Source organism: Oncorhynchus mykiss, chromosome 18 (genome assembly GCF_057628025.1).
Source record: "Oncorhynchus mykiss isolate SJ-2025 chromosome 18, ASM5762802v1, whole genome shotgun sequence".
Taxonomy (NCBI): Eukaryota; Metazoa; Chordata; class Actinopteri; order Salmoniformes; family Salmonidae; genus Oncorhynchus; species Oncorhynchus mykiss.
This window is the reverse complement of record NC_143039.1, coordinates 15,452,501-15,468,222: the sequence shown is the minus strand read 5'-3', so window position 1 is coordinate 15,468,222 and position 15,722 is coordinate 15,452,501. Positions and strand designations below refer to the sequence as shown.

Here is a 15,722-nt window from a genome sequence, read left to right as displayed (position 1 = left end):
TGGTAGGTAGTAGTTTATTAGTGGTGGTAGGTAGTAGTTTATTAGTGGTGGTAGGTAGTAGTTTATTAGTGATGGTAGGTAGTAGTTTATTAGTGGTGGTAGGTAGTAGTTTATTAGTGATGGTAGGTAGTAGTTTATTTGTGGTGGTAGGTAGTAGTTTATTAGTGGTGGTAGGTAGTAGTTTATTAGTGGTGGTAGGTAGTAGTTTATTAGTGAATGTAGGTAGTAGTTTATTAGTGATGGTAGGTAGTAGTGTATTAGTGGTGGTAGATAGGTAGTATTAGTAGTTTATTAGTGGTGGTAGGTAGTAGTTTATTAGTGGTGGTAGGTAGTAGTTTATTTGTGGTGGTAGGTAGTAGTTTATTAGTGAATGTAGGTAGTAGTTTATTCGTGGTGGTAGGTAGTAGTTTATTAGTGATGGTAGGTAGTAGTTTATTTGTGGTGGTAGGTAGTAGTTTATTAGTGAATGTAGGTAGTAGTTTATTAGTGATGGTAGGGAGTAGTTTATTAGTCGTGGTAGGTAGTAGTTTATTAGTGGTGGTAGGTAGTTGTTTATTAGTGGTGGTAGGTAGTAGGTTATTTGTGGTGGTAGGTAGTAGTTTATTAGTGGTGGTAGGTAGTAGTTTATTAGTGATGGTAGGTAGTAGTTTATTAGTGGTGGTAGGTAGTAGTTTATTTGTGGTGGTAGGTAGTAGTTTATTAGTGGTGGTAGGTAGTAGTTTATTAGTGGTGGTAGGTAGTAGTTTATTTGTGGTGGTAGGTAGTAGTTTATTAGTGGTGGTAGGTAGTAGTTTATTAGTGATGGTAGGTAGTAGTTTATTAGTGGTGGTAGGTAGTAGTTTATTAGTGATGGTAGGTAGTAGTTTATTAGTGATGGTAGGTAGTAGTTTATTAGTGATGGTAGGTAGTAGTTTATTTGTGGTGGTAGGTAGTAGTTTATTAGTGATGGTAGGTAGTAGTTTATTAGTGATGGTAGGTAGTAGTTTATTTGTGGTGGTAGGTAGTAGTTTATTAGTGGTGGTAGGTAGTAGTTTATTAGTGTTGGTAGGTAGTAGTTTATTAGTGATGGTAGGTAGTAGTTTATTAGTGATGGTAGGTAGTAGTTTATTAGTGGTGGTAGGTTGTAGTTTATTAGTGGTGGTAGGTAGTAGTTTATTAGTGTTGGTAGGTAGTAGTTTATTAGTGATGGTAGGTAGTAGTTTATTAGTGATGGTAGGTAGTAGTTTATTAGTGGTGGTAGGTTGTAGTTTATTAGTGGTGGTAGGTAGTAGTTTATTAGTGGTGGTAGGTTGTAGTTTAGTGTGGATCAGTGGACTATACATAGACTGTTAGCCCCTGGGATTAGAGAGACTCACCTGCAGACACACACACACACACACACACACACACACACACACACACACAGAGAGAGAGAGGGATAATGATGACATCATCAGTGTGAGGCACAAGCAGTGAAAGGTTTCCGTTAGTTAAACCCAACCGAGGAGAGGAGCAACCTGTGTTTACATCTCCTTCAGACCTGGTTTGATGAGTCCATCCTTCAAGAGGGTGTGTCTGTGTGTGTGTGTGTGTGTGTGTGTTTGCCTGTTTTGCTCTTAAATTTAGCTTTCACTTATGTTTTTTTGCTAACTGTGTCTCTGTGTGTCTCTGTGTGTCTCTGTGTGTCTCTGTGTGTCTCTGTGTGCGTTTCTCAGGCGGTTCGTCGGCAGCAGCAGCTGGAGAGGAGTGTGCAGTGGGCCCAGGAGAATGACAAGACGCTGCGTCTCATCAATGACTCTCTGGACGCCACCGACCGCCACCTGTCTGCCTACATCGCTGACCACATCGACGCAGCACAGATACCACAGGAGGCACAGGTTAGGGGGGATTGGGAGGGTGTTTGTGGAGAGGGGGTGGTTGTTGGAGGGGTGTGTGTGTGTGTGTGTGTTGGAGTGGTGTGTGTGTGTGTGTGTGTGTGTGTGTGTGTGTGTGTGTGTGTGTGTGTGTGTGTGTGTGTGTGTGTTCTCCCTCCAGCCGTTGTCTTCTTTAGTCATCTAGCTACTGTCTCTGTCCTGAATGATCTCCTTAATGAAACCGGTTCACTGACCAGCTCCAAGTCTAATTCAGACTGTGGAGATGTTTCTCCAGCTCCAAGTCTAATTCAGACTGTGGAGATGTTTCTCCAGCTCCAAGTCTAATTCAGACTGTGGAGATGTTTCTCCAGCTCCAAGTCTAATTCAGACTGTGGAGATGTTTCTCCAGCTCCAAGTCTAATTCAGACTGTGGAGATGTTTCTCCAGCTCCAAGCCTAATTCAGACTGTGGAGATGTTTCTCCAGCCCCCAGGGTCCTTTTATCCCTTCACCACACACTGAAACACACATGCCAGAGAGCTGAACCTCCAAACAGGCTGAGCAGAACACGGGGGACAGAGCAGAACACAGGGGACAGAGCAGAACACAGGGGACAGAGCAGAACACAGGGGACAGAGCAGAACACAGGGGACAGAGCAGAACACAGGGGCAGAGTAGAACACAAGGGACAGAGTAGAACACAGGGGACAGAGTAGAACACAGGGGACAGAGTAGAACACAGGGGACATAGTAGAACACAGGGGGCAGAGTAGAACACAGGGGACAGAGTATAACACAGGGGACAGAGCAGAACACAGGGGGCAGAGTAGAACACAGGGGACAGAGTAGAACACAGGGGGCAGAGTAGAACACAGGGGACAGGGCAGAACACAGGGGACAGAGTAGAACACAGGGGACAGAGCAGAACACAGGGGACAGAGCAGAACACAGGGGACAGAGTAGAACACAGGGGACAGAGTAGAACACAGGGGACAGAGTAGAACACAGGGGACAGAGCAGAACACAGGGGACAGAGCAGAACACAAGGGGCAGAGTAGAACACAGGGGGCAGAGTAGAACACAGGGGACAGAGTAGAACACAGGGGACAGAGTAGAACACAGGGGACAGAGCAGAACACAGGGGACAGAGTAGAACACAGGGGACAGAGTAGAACACAGGGGACAGAGTAGAACACAGGGGACAGAACAGAATACATGGGACAGAGCAGAACACAGGGGACAGAGCAGAACACAGGGGACAGAGCAGAACACAGGGGACAGAGCAGAACACAGGGGACAGAGTAGAACACAGGGGACAGAACAGAACACAGGGGACAGAGTAGAACACAGGGGACAGAGTAGAACACAGGGGACAGAGCAGAGAATAGATGAGACTTGTGGAGTTTCTATCTGTTTTATTTTCCCTCTTTAATTCTCCTCAAACCTTGAGGCTGTCCTCCCCCATGTGGTAGAGGGATGGAGGTGCATGGGAATGAGTGTGTGTGTGTGTGTGTGTGTGTGTGTTCTGATTGTCTGTGTTTTGTTTGAACAGAAGATCCAGACAGAGCTGAATGGTCACGAGGCGACTCTGGCAGACATGAAGAAGAAGAATACAGAGAGAGACCAGTCAGAGAGAGTAGCAGCCCAGATCCACCTGATACAGGTAACACACACACAGAGAGAGTAGCAGCCCAGATCCACCTGATACAGGTAACACACACACAGAGAGAGTAGCAGCCCAGATCCACCTGATACAGGTAACACACACACACACACACACACACACACACACACACACACACACACACAGAGAGAGTAGCAGCCCAGATCCACCTGATACAGGTAACACACACACAGAGAGAGTAGCAGCCTAGATCCACCTGATACAGGTAACACACACACAGAGAGAGTAGCAGCCCAGATCCACCTGATACAGGTAACACACACACACACACACACACACACAGAGAGAGTAGCAGCCCAGATCCACCTGATACAGGTAACACACACACAGAGAGTAGCAGCCCAGATCCACCTGATACAGGTAACACACACACACACACACACACACACAGAGAGTAGCAGCCCAGATCCACCTGATACAGGTAACACACACACACACACACACACACAGAGTAGCAGCCCAGATCCACCTGATACAGGTAACACACACACAGAGAGAGTAGCAGCCCAGATCCACCTGATACAGGTAACACACACACACACACACACACACAGAGTAGCAGCCCAGATCCACCTGATACAGGTAACACACACACAGAGAGAGTAGCAGCCCAGATCCACCTGATACAGGTAACACACACACACACACACAGAGTAGCAGCCCAGATCCACCTGATACAGGTAACACACACACACACACACACACACACACAGAGTAGCAGCCCAGATCCACCTGATACAGGTAACACACACACACACACACACACACAGAGTAGCAGCCCAGATCCACCTGATACAGGTAACACACACACAGAGAGAGTAGCAGCCCAGATCCACCTGATACAGGTAACACACACACAGAGAGAGTAGCAGCCCAGATCCACCTGATACAGGTAACACACACACAGAGAGAGTAGCAGCCCAGATCCACCTGATACAGGTAACACACACACACACACACACACACACACACACACACACACACACACACACACACACACACACACACAGAGAGAGAGTAGCAGCCCAGATCCACCTGATACAGGTAACACACACACACACACAGAGAGTAGCAGCCCAGATCCACCTGATACAGGTAACACACACACACACACACACACACACACACACAGAGTAGCAGCCCAGATCCACCTGATACAGGTAACACACACACAGAGAGAGTAGCAGCCCAGATCCACCTGATACAGGTAACACACACACACACACACAGAGTAGCAGCCCAGATCCACCTGATACAGGTAACACACACACACACACACACACACACACAGAGAGAGAGTAGCAGCCCAGATCCACCTGATACAGGTAACACACACACACACACAGAGTAGCAGCCCAGATCCACCTGATACAGGTAACACACACACACACACACACACACACACACACACACACAGAGAGAGTAGCAGCCCCGATCCACCTGATACAGGTAACACACACACACAGACACACAGAGAGAGTAGCAGCCCAGATCCACCTGATACAGGTAACACACACACACACACACACACACACATACAGAGAGTAGCAGCCCAGATCCACCTGATACAGGTAACACACACACACACACACACAGAGAGTAGCAGCCCAGATCCACCTGATACAGGTAACACACACACACACACACACACAGAGAGTAGCAGCCCAGATCCACCTGATACAGGTAACACACACACACACACACACACACACACAGAGTAGCAGCCCAGATCCACCTGATACAGGTAACACACACACACACAGAGAGTAGCAGCCCAGATCCACCTGATACAGGTAACACACACACACACACACACACACACAGAGAGAGTAGCAGCCCCGATCCACCTGATACAGGTAACACACACACACAGACACACAGAGAGAGTAGCAGCCCAGATCCACCTGATACAGGTAACACACACACACACACAGAGAGTAGCAGCCCAGATCCACCTGATACAGGTAACACACACACACACACACACACACACACACACACACACACACACACACACACACACACACACACAGAGAGAGAGTAGCAGCCCAGATCCACCTGATACAGGTAACACACACACACAGACACACAGAGAGAGTAGCAGCCCAGATCCACCTGATACAGGTAACACACACACACACACACAGAGTAGCAGCCCAGATCCACCTGATACAGGTAACACACACACACACACACACACACACACACACACACACACACACACACACACACACACACACACACACACACACACACACAGACAGACAGACAGACACACACTCTCTCTCTCTCTCTCTCTCTCTCTCTCTCTCTCTCTCTCTCACACACACTCTCACATACACTCTCACACACACTCTCTCTCACACATACACAGACATACATACACACACACACCTCAGCATCTTCACACAGTCCACAAATAAATCCATAGTGTCACGTTTTTAGACTTGTCGATATCACATATATATATATATAATCTACCTTCTGCCCCTGTAGAAGAAACTCCAGGAGGTGTGTGTGAAGTTCAGGCTCTTCCAGAAGCCTGCGAACTTCGACCTGCGCCTCTCAGAGTGTGAGAGGGTTCTCTGGGATGTGAAGGCACAGCTGGGGGTGTTGGACATACGCAGCGTGGAACAGGACGTGGTGCAGTCACAGTTGGAACAATGCATGGTGGGTAATCAATCAGTAATCAATCACACACTGCAGGGAAAAACACCTGCCGAGTAGTGATGTCACCTGCCGAGTAGTGATGTCACCTGCCGAGTAGTGATGTCACCTGCCGAGTAGTGATGTCACCTGCCGAGTAGTGATGTCACCTGCAGAGTAGTGATGGCACCTGCCGAGTAGTGATGTCACCTGCCGAGTAGTGATGTCACCTGCCGGGTAGTGATGTCACCTGCAGAGTAGTGATGTCACCTGCCGAGTAGTGATGTCACCTGCCGGGTAGTGATGCCACCTGCCGAGTAGTGATGCCACCTGCCGAGTAGTGATGTCACCTGCAGAGTAGTGATGTCACCTGCCGAGTAGTGATGTCACCTGCCGAGTAGTGATGTCACCTGCCGAGTAGTGATGTCACCTGCCGAGTAGTGATGTCACCTGCAGAGTAGTGATGTCACCTGCCGAGTAGTGATGTCACCTGCCGAGTAGTGATGTCACCTGCCGAGTAGTGATGTCACCTGCCGGGTAGTGATGTCACCTGCAGAGTAGTGATGTCACCTGCCGAGTAGTGATGTCACCTGCCGAGTAGTGATGCCACCTGCCGAGTAGTGATGTCACCTGCCGAGTAGTGATGTCACCTGCCGAGTAGTGATGTCACCTGCCGAGTAGTGATGTCACCCGAGTAGTGATGCCACCTGCCGAGTGGTGATGTCACCTGCTGAGTAGGGATGTCACCTGCTAGTTCCTGCTCGTCCTGCTGTGGTACCTGCTAGTTCCTGCTAGTCCTGCTGGTACCTGCTAGTCCTGCTGGTACCTGCTAGTCCTGCTGGTACCTGCTAGTTCCTGCTCGTCCTGCTGGTACCTCCTAGTTCCTGCTAGTCCTGCTGGTACCTGCTAGTTCCTATTAGTCCTGCTAGTCCTGCTGGTACCTGCTAGTTCCTGCTAGTCCTGCTGGTACCTGCTAGTCCTGCTGGTACCTGCTAGTCCTGCTGGTACCTGCTAGTCCTGCTGGTACCTGCTAGTCCTGCTGGTACCTGCTAGTCCTGCTAGTTCTGCTCGTCCTGCTAGTCCTGCTAGTTCCTGCTGGTACCTGCTAGTCCTGCTAGTTCCTGCTAGTCCTGCTGGTACCTGCTAGTCCTGCTAGTCCTGCTGGTACCTGCTATTCCTGCTGGTACCTGCTAGTCCTGCTAGTCCTGCTGGTACCTGCTAGTCCTGCTAGTCCTGCTAGTTCCTGCTAGTCCTGCTGGTACCTGCTAGTCCTGCTAGTTCTGCTGGTACCTGCTAGTCCTGCTAGTCCTGCTGGTACCTGCTATTCCTGCTGGTACCTGCTAGTCCTGCTAGTTCCTGCTATTCCTGCTGGTACCTGCTAATCCTGCTAGTCCTGCTCGTCCTGCTGGTACCTGCTAGTCCTGCTAGTCCTGCTGGTACCTGCTAGTCCTGCTGGTACCTGCTAGTCCTGCTAGTCCTGCTGGTACCTGCTAGTCCTGCTAGTCCTGCTAGTTCCTGCTATTCCTGCTGGTACCTGCTAATCCTGCTAGTTCCTGCTAGTCCTGCTGGTACCTGCTAGTCCTGCTAGTCCTGCTAGTCCTGCTAGTCCTGCTCGTCCTGCTGGTCCTGCTAGTCCTGCTAGTCCTGCTCGTCCTGCTGGTACCTGCTAGTCCTGCTAATCCTGCTAGTCCTGCTAGTCCTGCTGGTACCTGCTAGTTCCTGCTAGTCCTGCTAGTCCTGCTAGTCCTGCTGGTACCTGCTAGTCCTGCTAGTCCTGCTAGTCCTGCTAGTCCTGCTGGTACCTGCTAGTCCTGCTAGTCCTGCTAGTCCTGCTGGTACTGCTAGTCCTGCTCGTCCTGCTGGTACTGCTAGTCCTGCTCGTCCTGCTAGTCCTGCTAGTCCTGCTGGTACCTGCTAGTCCTGCTAGTCCTGCTAGTCCTGCTAGTCCTGCTCGTCCTGCTAGTCCTGCTAGTCCTGCTAGTCCTGCTCGTCCTGCTAGTCCTGCTAGTCCTGCTAGTCCTGCTAGTCCTGCTCGTCCTGCTAGTCCTGCTAGTCCTGCTAATCCTGCTAGTCCTGCTAGTCCTGCTGGTACCTGCTAGTCCTGCTAGTCCTGCTAGTCCTGCTCGTCCTGCTAGTCCTGCTAATCCTGCTAGTCCTGCTAGTCCTGCTGGTACCTGCTAGTCCTGCTAATCCTGCTAGTCCTGCTAGTCCTGCTGGTACCTGCTGGTACCTGCTAGTCCTGCTAGTCCTGCTAGTCCTGCTAGTCCTGCTGGTACCTGCTAGTCCTGCTAGTCCTGCTGGTACCTGCTAGTCCTGCTAGTCCTGCTAGTCCTGCTGGTACCTGCTAGTCCTGCAAGTCCTGCTAGTCCTGCTAGTCCTGCTGGTACCTGCTAGTCCTGCTAGTCCTGCTAGTCCTGCTCGTCCTGCTGGTACCTGCTAGTCCTGCTAGTCCTGCTAGTCCTGCTAGTCCTGCTGGTACCTGCTAGTCCTGCTAGTCCTGCTAGTCCTGCTGGTACCTGCTAGTCCTGCTAGTCCTGCTAGTCCTGCTGGTACCTGCTAGTCCTGCTAGTCCTGCTGGTACCTGCTAGTCCTGCTGGTACCTGCTAGTCCTGCTAGTCCTGCTAGTCCTGCTGGTACCTGCTAGTCCTGCTATTCCTGCTGGGGCCGGGCTCGTTTCAGATTTCTAGCCTCACAGATTCGCATTCTAGTTGTTGTCTTCTATGGATTGTTTTACACTCTTAGAAAAAAGGGTCCAAAAGGGTTCTTCGACGGTCCCCAAACATTTCATTACAGTTGGAATCATGTTGTTTTCATATGAGTTGTTTCTTTACAGCGGAGTCTCCTTTATTGATCAAGAACTGTGCATGACTGATTTAATATTGTGTTATTAACAGTGTGCCTCTCTCTCTCTCTCCTCCTTCCCTCTCTCTCTCCTCCTTCCCTCTCACTCTCTCTCTCTCCTCCTTCCCTCTCCCTGTCTCTCTCTCCTTCCCTCTCCCTCTCTCTCTCTCCTCCTTCCCTCTCCCTGTCTCTCTCTCCTCCTTCCCTCTCCCTGTCTCTCTCTCCTCCTTCCCTCTCTCTCTCTCTCTCTCATCCTTCCCTCTCCCTGTCTCTCTCTCCTCCTTCCCTCTCCCTGTCTCTCCTCCTTTCCTCTCCCTGTCTCTCTCTCCTCCTTCCCTCTCTCTCTCTCTCTCTCTCTCTCTCTCTCTCTCTCCTCCTTCCCTCTCTCCTACTCTCTCCTCTTTCACTCCTTCTCGCTCTCTCCTCTTCCCCCCCCTCTCTCTCTCTCTCCTCCTTCCCTCTCTCTCTCTCCTCCTTCCCTCTATCCTACTCTCTCCTCTTTCGCTCCCTCTCGCTCTCTCCTCTTTCCCTCTCTCTCTCTCCTCCCCTCTCTCTCCTCCTTCCCCCTCTCTCTCTTTCTCTCTCTCTCTCCTCCTTCCCTCCCTCTCGCTCTCTCCTCTTTCCCTCTCTCTCTCTCCTCCCACCTCTCTCTCTCCTCCTTCCCTCTCTCTCGCTCTCGGCTATTTCCCTCTCCTCCTTCCCTCTCTCTCTCTCCTCCCCTCTCTCTCTCTCCTCTTTCCCTCTTTCTCGCTCTCTTCTCTTTCCCTCTCTCTCTCCTCCTACCCTCTCTCTCACGCTCTCTCCACTTTCCCTCTCTCTCCTCCCCTCTCTCTCACACTCTCTTCTCCTTCCATCGCTCTCCTTACTCCCATCCCTCCTCCCTCTCCTCCCCCTCTCCTTCCCTCCTATACAGAAGTTGTATAAGAGTCTGAGTGAGGTGAAGTTGGAGATAGAGACTGTGATAAAGACCGGAAGACAGATCGTTCAGAGACAGCAGACGGAGAAGCCTAAAGAGCTGGACGACAGACTCACTGCCCTCAAGCTGCTCTATAATCAACTGGGCGCGCAGGTCAGTGGCATCAGCCAATAGCACGCCTCAACCTAAATCCACTGCCTCTCATACAGAGACAATGATTGGTTTAACTGGTCACAAAGTATTCTGGGAGATGGAGTTTGGTGTGTATTAGTTTTGTTTTGGGGTTGGGCCATTTTTAAGTCAGGGAATAAATCAAGTTTATTTGAATGTAAAATAATTGAATTGAATTCAGAGCGATTGATTAGATGAAATTGATTACATTAGAAGTGATTGACAGGTATCTGTGAGATGTGTGTTTGTGTCTGTCAGGTGACGGAGGGAAAACAGGAACTAGAGAAGAGTCTGAAGTTGTCCAGGAAACTGCGTAAGGAGTTGAACAGCCTGACAGAGTGGCTAGCTGCTACGGACGCTGAGCTGACTAGGAGGTCGGCTGTGGAGGGGATGCCCAGTGATCTGGAGGCTGAGCTGGCCTGGGCCAAGGTAGGAGGACAAACACAGACCAGAAGATACACACACACACACACACACACACACACACACACACACACACACACACACACACACACACACACACACACACACACACACACACACACACACACACACACACACACACACACACACACACACACACACACACACACACACACACACACACACACACACACACACCTACTGATTTCCACCTGTGTTTGGTCATTTCCCAGCTCCAGTAAGGTGGTGTGTAAGTGGTGTGTAAGTGGTGCGTAAGTGGTGTGATGTCAGTGGTTATCTCAGTGGAGAAGGAGGTCAGAGGGCTGTCACAGTACAGCTGCTCTGAATCTATTCTCTCTCTGCTGCTGAGGGCTTTCTATGGACACATCACCTGCATTAGACCAGGTCCATAGGGCTCTGTTCCCTATATAGTGCACTACTTTAGACCAGGACCATAGTGTCATGTACTGTCATGTTGTGTCTTGTCTCTGTCCTTTCCCTTCACCCTGTCTCCCTCTGCTGGTCGTTGTTAGGTTACCTTTTCTCCCCCTCTTTCCCCCAGCTGTGCCTTGTCTCCTCCTAACCACCTCGTCACCCCGTTTCCCACCTGTTCCCTTTTTCCCTCTGATTAGGTCCCTATATCTCTCTCTGTTTTTGTTCCTGTCCTTGTCGGATTCTTGTTTGTTGTGTTTCATGCCTGAACCAGACTGTCGTCATGTTTGCTGTAACCTTGTCTTGTCCTGTCGGAATCTGCCGGTCCGTCTGAGCCTACCTATGTTTGGTAATTAAAGAAGCTCTGTTTAAGTTAATTCGCTTTTGGGTCCTCATTCACGCACCGTAACAGAAGAATCCGACCAAGAATGGACCCAGCGACTTCGGATCCTCTCCACTCAGCCGTCGGGATCCAGGGAGCGATGCTAGGCAGACACGAGCAGGAAGTGTCTGCTGCTCGACATGCCGTTGAGACCCTGGCCACCCAAGTCTCCAACCTCACAGAACAGGTTCACCATCTCCGCCTCGATCCACCGGCCACTTCCAGGGCTTTCGAATCTCCGGAGCCCAGAATCAATAACCCGCCGTGTTACTCTGGGGAGCCCACTGAATGCCGCTCGTTCCTCACCCAGTGTGATATTGTGTTTTCTCTCCAGCCCAACACTTACTCCAGGAGCACTGCTCGTGTCGCCTACGTCATATCTCTCCTTATTGGACGGGCTCGTGAGTGGGGCACGGCAATCTGGGAGGCAAGGGCTGAGTGTACTAACCAGTATCAGGACTTTAAGGAGGAGATGATACGGGTTTTTGATCGATCTGTTTTTGGGGAGGAGGCTTCCAGGGCCCTGTCTTCCCTATGTCAAGGCAATCGATCCATAACAGACTACTCTATTGAGTTTCGCACTCTTGCTGTCTCCAGTGGCTGGAACGAGCCGGCCTTGCTCGCTCGTCTTCTGGAGGGTCTCCGCGCAGAGGTAAAGGATGAGATTCTCTCCCGGGAGGTTCCTTCCAGCGTGGATTCCTTGATTGAACTCGCTATTCGCATTGAGCGACGGGTTGATCTTCGTCACCGAGCTCGTGGAAAGGAGCTCGCGCTCTCCGTCGCCCCCCTCTCCGCATCACTACCATCTTCCTCTGCCGGCTCGGGTGCTGAGCCCATGCAGCTGGGAGGTATCCGCATCTCGACTAAGGAGAGGGAACGGAGAATCACCAACCGCCTCTGTCTCTATTGCGGTTCCGCTGGTCATTTTGTCACTTCATGTCCAGTAAAAGGCCAGAGCTCGTCAGTAAGCGGAGGGCTACTGGTGAGCGCTACTACTCCTGTCTCTCCTTCAAGATCCTGCACTACCTTGTCGGTCCATCTACGCTGGACCGGTTCGTCAGCTTCCTGCAGTGCCTTAATAGACTCTGGGGCGGAGGGCTGTTTTATGGACGAGACCTGGGCTCGGGAACATGACATTCCTCTCAGACAGTTAAAGGAGCCCACGGCCTTGTTCGCCCTGGATGGTAGTCCTCTCCCCAGGATTCAGCGTGAGACGCTACCTTTAACCCTCACTGTTTCTGGTAATCATAGTGAAACCATTTCTTTTTTAATTTTTCGTTCACCTTTTACACCTGTTGTTTTGGGCCATCCCTGGCTAGTTTGTCATAATCCTTCCATTAATTGGTCTAGTAATTCTATCCTCTCCTGGAACGTCTCTTGTCATGTGAAATGTTTAATGTCTGCTATCCCTCCTGTTTCCTCTGTCTCTTCTTCACAGGAGGAGCCTGGTGATTTGACAGGGGTGCCGGAGGAATATCACGATCTGCGCACGGTGTTCAGTCGGTCCAGGGCCACCTCTCTTCCTCCACACCGGTCGTATGATTGTAGTATTGATCTCCTTCCGGGAACCACCCCCCCCCCCGGGGTAGACTATACTCTCTGTCGGCTCCCGAACGTAAGGCTCTCGAAGATTATTTGTCTGTAGCTCTTGACGCCGGTACCATAGTCCCCTCCTCCTCTCCCGCCGGAGCGGGGTTTTTTTTTGTCAAGAAGAAGGACGGGTCTCTGCGTCCCTGCATAGATTATCGAGGGCTGAATGACATAACAGTGAAGAATCGTTATCCGCTTCCTCTTATGTCTTCAGCCTTCGAGATCCTGCAGGGAGCCAGGTTTTTCACTAAGTTGGACCTTCGTAACGCTTACCATCTCGTGCGCATCAGGGAGGGGGACGAGTGGAAGACGGCGTTTAACACTCCGTTAGGGCACTTTGAATACCGGGTTCTTCCTTTCGGCCTCGCTAACGCTCCAGCTGTCTTTCAGGCATTAGTCAATGATGTCCTGAGAGACATGCTGAACATCTTTGTTTTCGTTTACCTTGACGATATCCTGATTTTTTCACCGTCACTCCAGATTCATGTTCAGCACGTTCGACGTGTCCTCCAGCGCCTTTTAGAGAATTGTCTTTTTGTGAAGGCTGAGAAGTGCACTTTTCATGCCTCCTCCGTCACATTTCTCGGTTCTGTTATTTCCGCTGAAGGCATTAAGATGGATCCCGCTAAAGTCCAAGCTGTCATTGATTGGCCCGTCCCTAAGTCACGCGTCGAGCTGCAGCGCTTTCTCGGCTTCGCGAACTTCTATCGTCGTTTCATCCGTAATTTCGGTCAGGTGGCAGCTCCTCTCACAGCCCTTACTTCTGTCAAGACGTGCTTTGAGTGGTCCGTTTCCGCCCAGGGAGCTTTTGATCTCCTCAAGAATCGTTTTACATCCGCTCCTATCCTTGTTACACCTGACGTCTCTAGACAGTTCGTTGTCGAGGTTGACGCGTCAGAGGTGGGCGTGGGAGCCATTCTTTCTCAGCGCTCCCTCTCTGACGACAAGGTCCACCCATGCGCGTATTTTTCTCATCGCCTGTCGCCGTCGGAACGTAACTATGATGTGGGTAACCGTGAACTGCTCGCCATCCGGTTAGCCCTAGGCGAATGGCGACAGTGGTTGGAGGGGGCGACCGTTCCTTTTGTCGTTTGGACTGACCATAGGAACCTTGAGTACATCCGTTCTGCCAAACGACTTAATGCGCGTCAGGCGCGTTGGGCGCTGTTTTTCGCTCGTTTCGAGTTCGTGATTTGTTATCGTCCGGGCTCTAAGAACACCAAGCCTGATGCTTTGTCTCGTCTCTTCAGTTCTTCAGTAGCCTCCACTGACCCCGAGGGGATTCTCCCTGAGGGGCGTGTTGTCGGGTTGACTGTCTGGGGAATTGAGAGGCAGGTAAAACAAGCGCTCACTCACACTCCGTCGCCGCGCGCTTGTCCTAGGAACCTTCTTTTCGTTCCCGTTCCTACTCGTCTGGCCGTTCGACTTCTTCTTCCGCGATACCTTCGTCGCGTCCACCCGGTCTTCCATGTCTCCTGCATCAAGCCCGTCCTTCGCGCCCCCGCTCGTCTTCCCCCCCCCCCCCCCATCCTTGTCGAGGGCGCACCCATCTACAGGGTCCGTAGAATTTTGGACATGCGTCCTCGGGGCCGTGGTCACCAGTACCTCGTAGATTGGGAGGGGTACGGTCCTGAGGAGAGGAGTTGGGTTCCCTCTCGGGACGTGCTGGACCGTGCGCTGATCGAGGATTTCCTCCGTTGCCGCCAGGTTTCCTCCTCGAGTGCGCCAGGAGGCGCTCGGTGAGTGGGGGGGTACTGTCATGTACTGTCATGTTGTGTCTTGTCTCTGTCCTTTCCCTTCACCCTGTCTCCCTCTGCTGGTCGTTGTTAGGTTACCTTTTCTCCCCCTCTTTCCCCCAGCTGTGCCTTGTCTCCTCCTAACCACCTCGTCACCCCGTTTCCCACCTGTTCCCTTTTTCCCTCTGATTAGGTCCCTATATCTCTCTCTGTTTTTGTTCCTGTCCTTGTCGGATTCTTGTTTGTTGTGTTTCATGCCTGAACCAGACTGTCGTCATGTTTGCTGTAACCTTGTCTTGTCCTGTCGGAATCTGCCGGTCCGTCTGAGCCTACCTATGTTTGGTAATTAAAGAAGCTCTGTTTAAGTTAATTCGCTTTTGGGTCCTCATTCACGCACCGTAACACATAGGGCTCTGTTCCCTATATATAGTGCACTACTTTAGACCAGGATCATAGGGCTCTGTTCCCTATATAGTGCACTACTTTAGACCAGGACCATAGGGCTCTGTTCCCTATATATAGTGCACTACTTTAGACCAGGACCATAGGGCTCTGTTCCCTATATAGTGCACTACTTTAGACCAGGACCATAGGGCTCTGTTCCCTATATAGTGCACTACTTTAGACCAGGACCATAGGGCTCTGTTCCCTATATATAGTGCACTACTTTAGACCAGGATCATAGGGTTCTGTTCCCTATATAGTGCACTACTTTAGACCAGGACCATAGGGATCTGTTCCCTATATAGTGCACTACTTTAGACCAGGACCATAGGGCTCTGTTCCCTATATAGTGCACTACTTTAGACCAGGATCATAGGGTTCTGTTCCCTATATAGTGCACTACCTTAGACTAGGACCATAGGGCTATGTTCCCTATATAGTGCACTACTTTAGACCAGGACCATAGGGATCTGTTCCCTATATATAGTGCACTACTTTAGACCAGGACCATAGGGATCTGTTCCCTATATATAGTGCACTACTTTAGACCAGGACCATAGGGATCTGTTCCCTATATATAGTGCACTACTTTAGACCAGGACCATAGGGATCTGTTCCCTATATAG

The 15,722-nt window shown here is 50.7% G+C and overlaps 1 protein-coding gene across 1 annotated transcript in view; it reads left to right on the top strand.

Moving 5' to 3' along the window:
- dmd (dystrophin) overlaps window positions 1–15,722 on the top strand; it is a 462,454-nt gene that overhangs the window by 327,376 nt on the left and 119,356 nt on the right. The window contains exons 44-48 of the mRNA XM_090209468.1: window positions 1,695–1,856; window positions 3,384–3,494; window positions 6,012–6,185; window positions 9,916–10,071; window positions 10,348–10,518. Coding sequence (XP_090065594.1) covers window positions 1,695–1,856; window positions 3,384–3,494; window positions 6,012–6,185; window positions 9,916–10,071; window positions 10,348–10,518 — 774 coding nt within the window. The remainder of the gene's footprint in view (window positions 1–1,694; window positions 1,857–3,383; window positions 3,495–6,011; window positions 6,186–9,915; window positions 10,072–10,347; window positions 10,519–15,722) is intronic.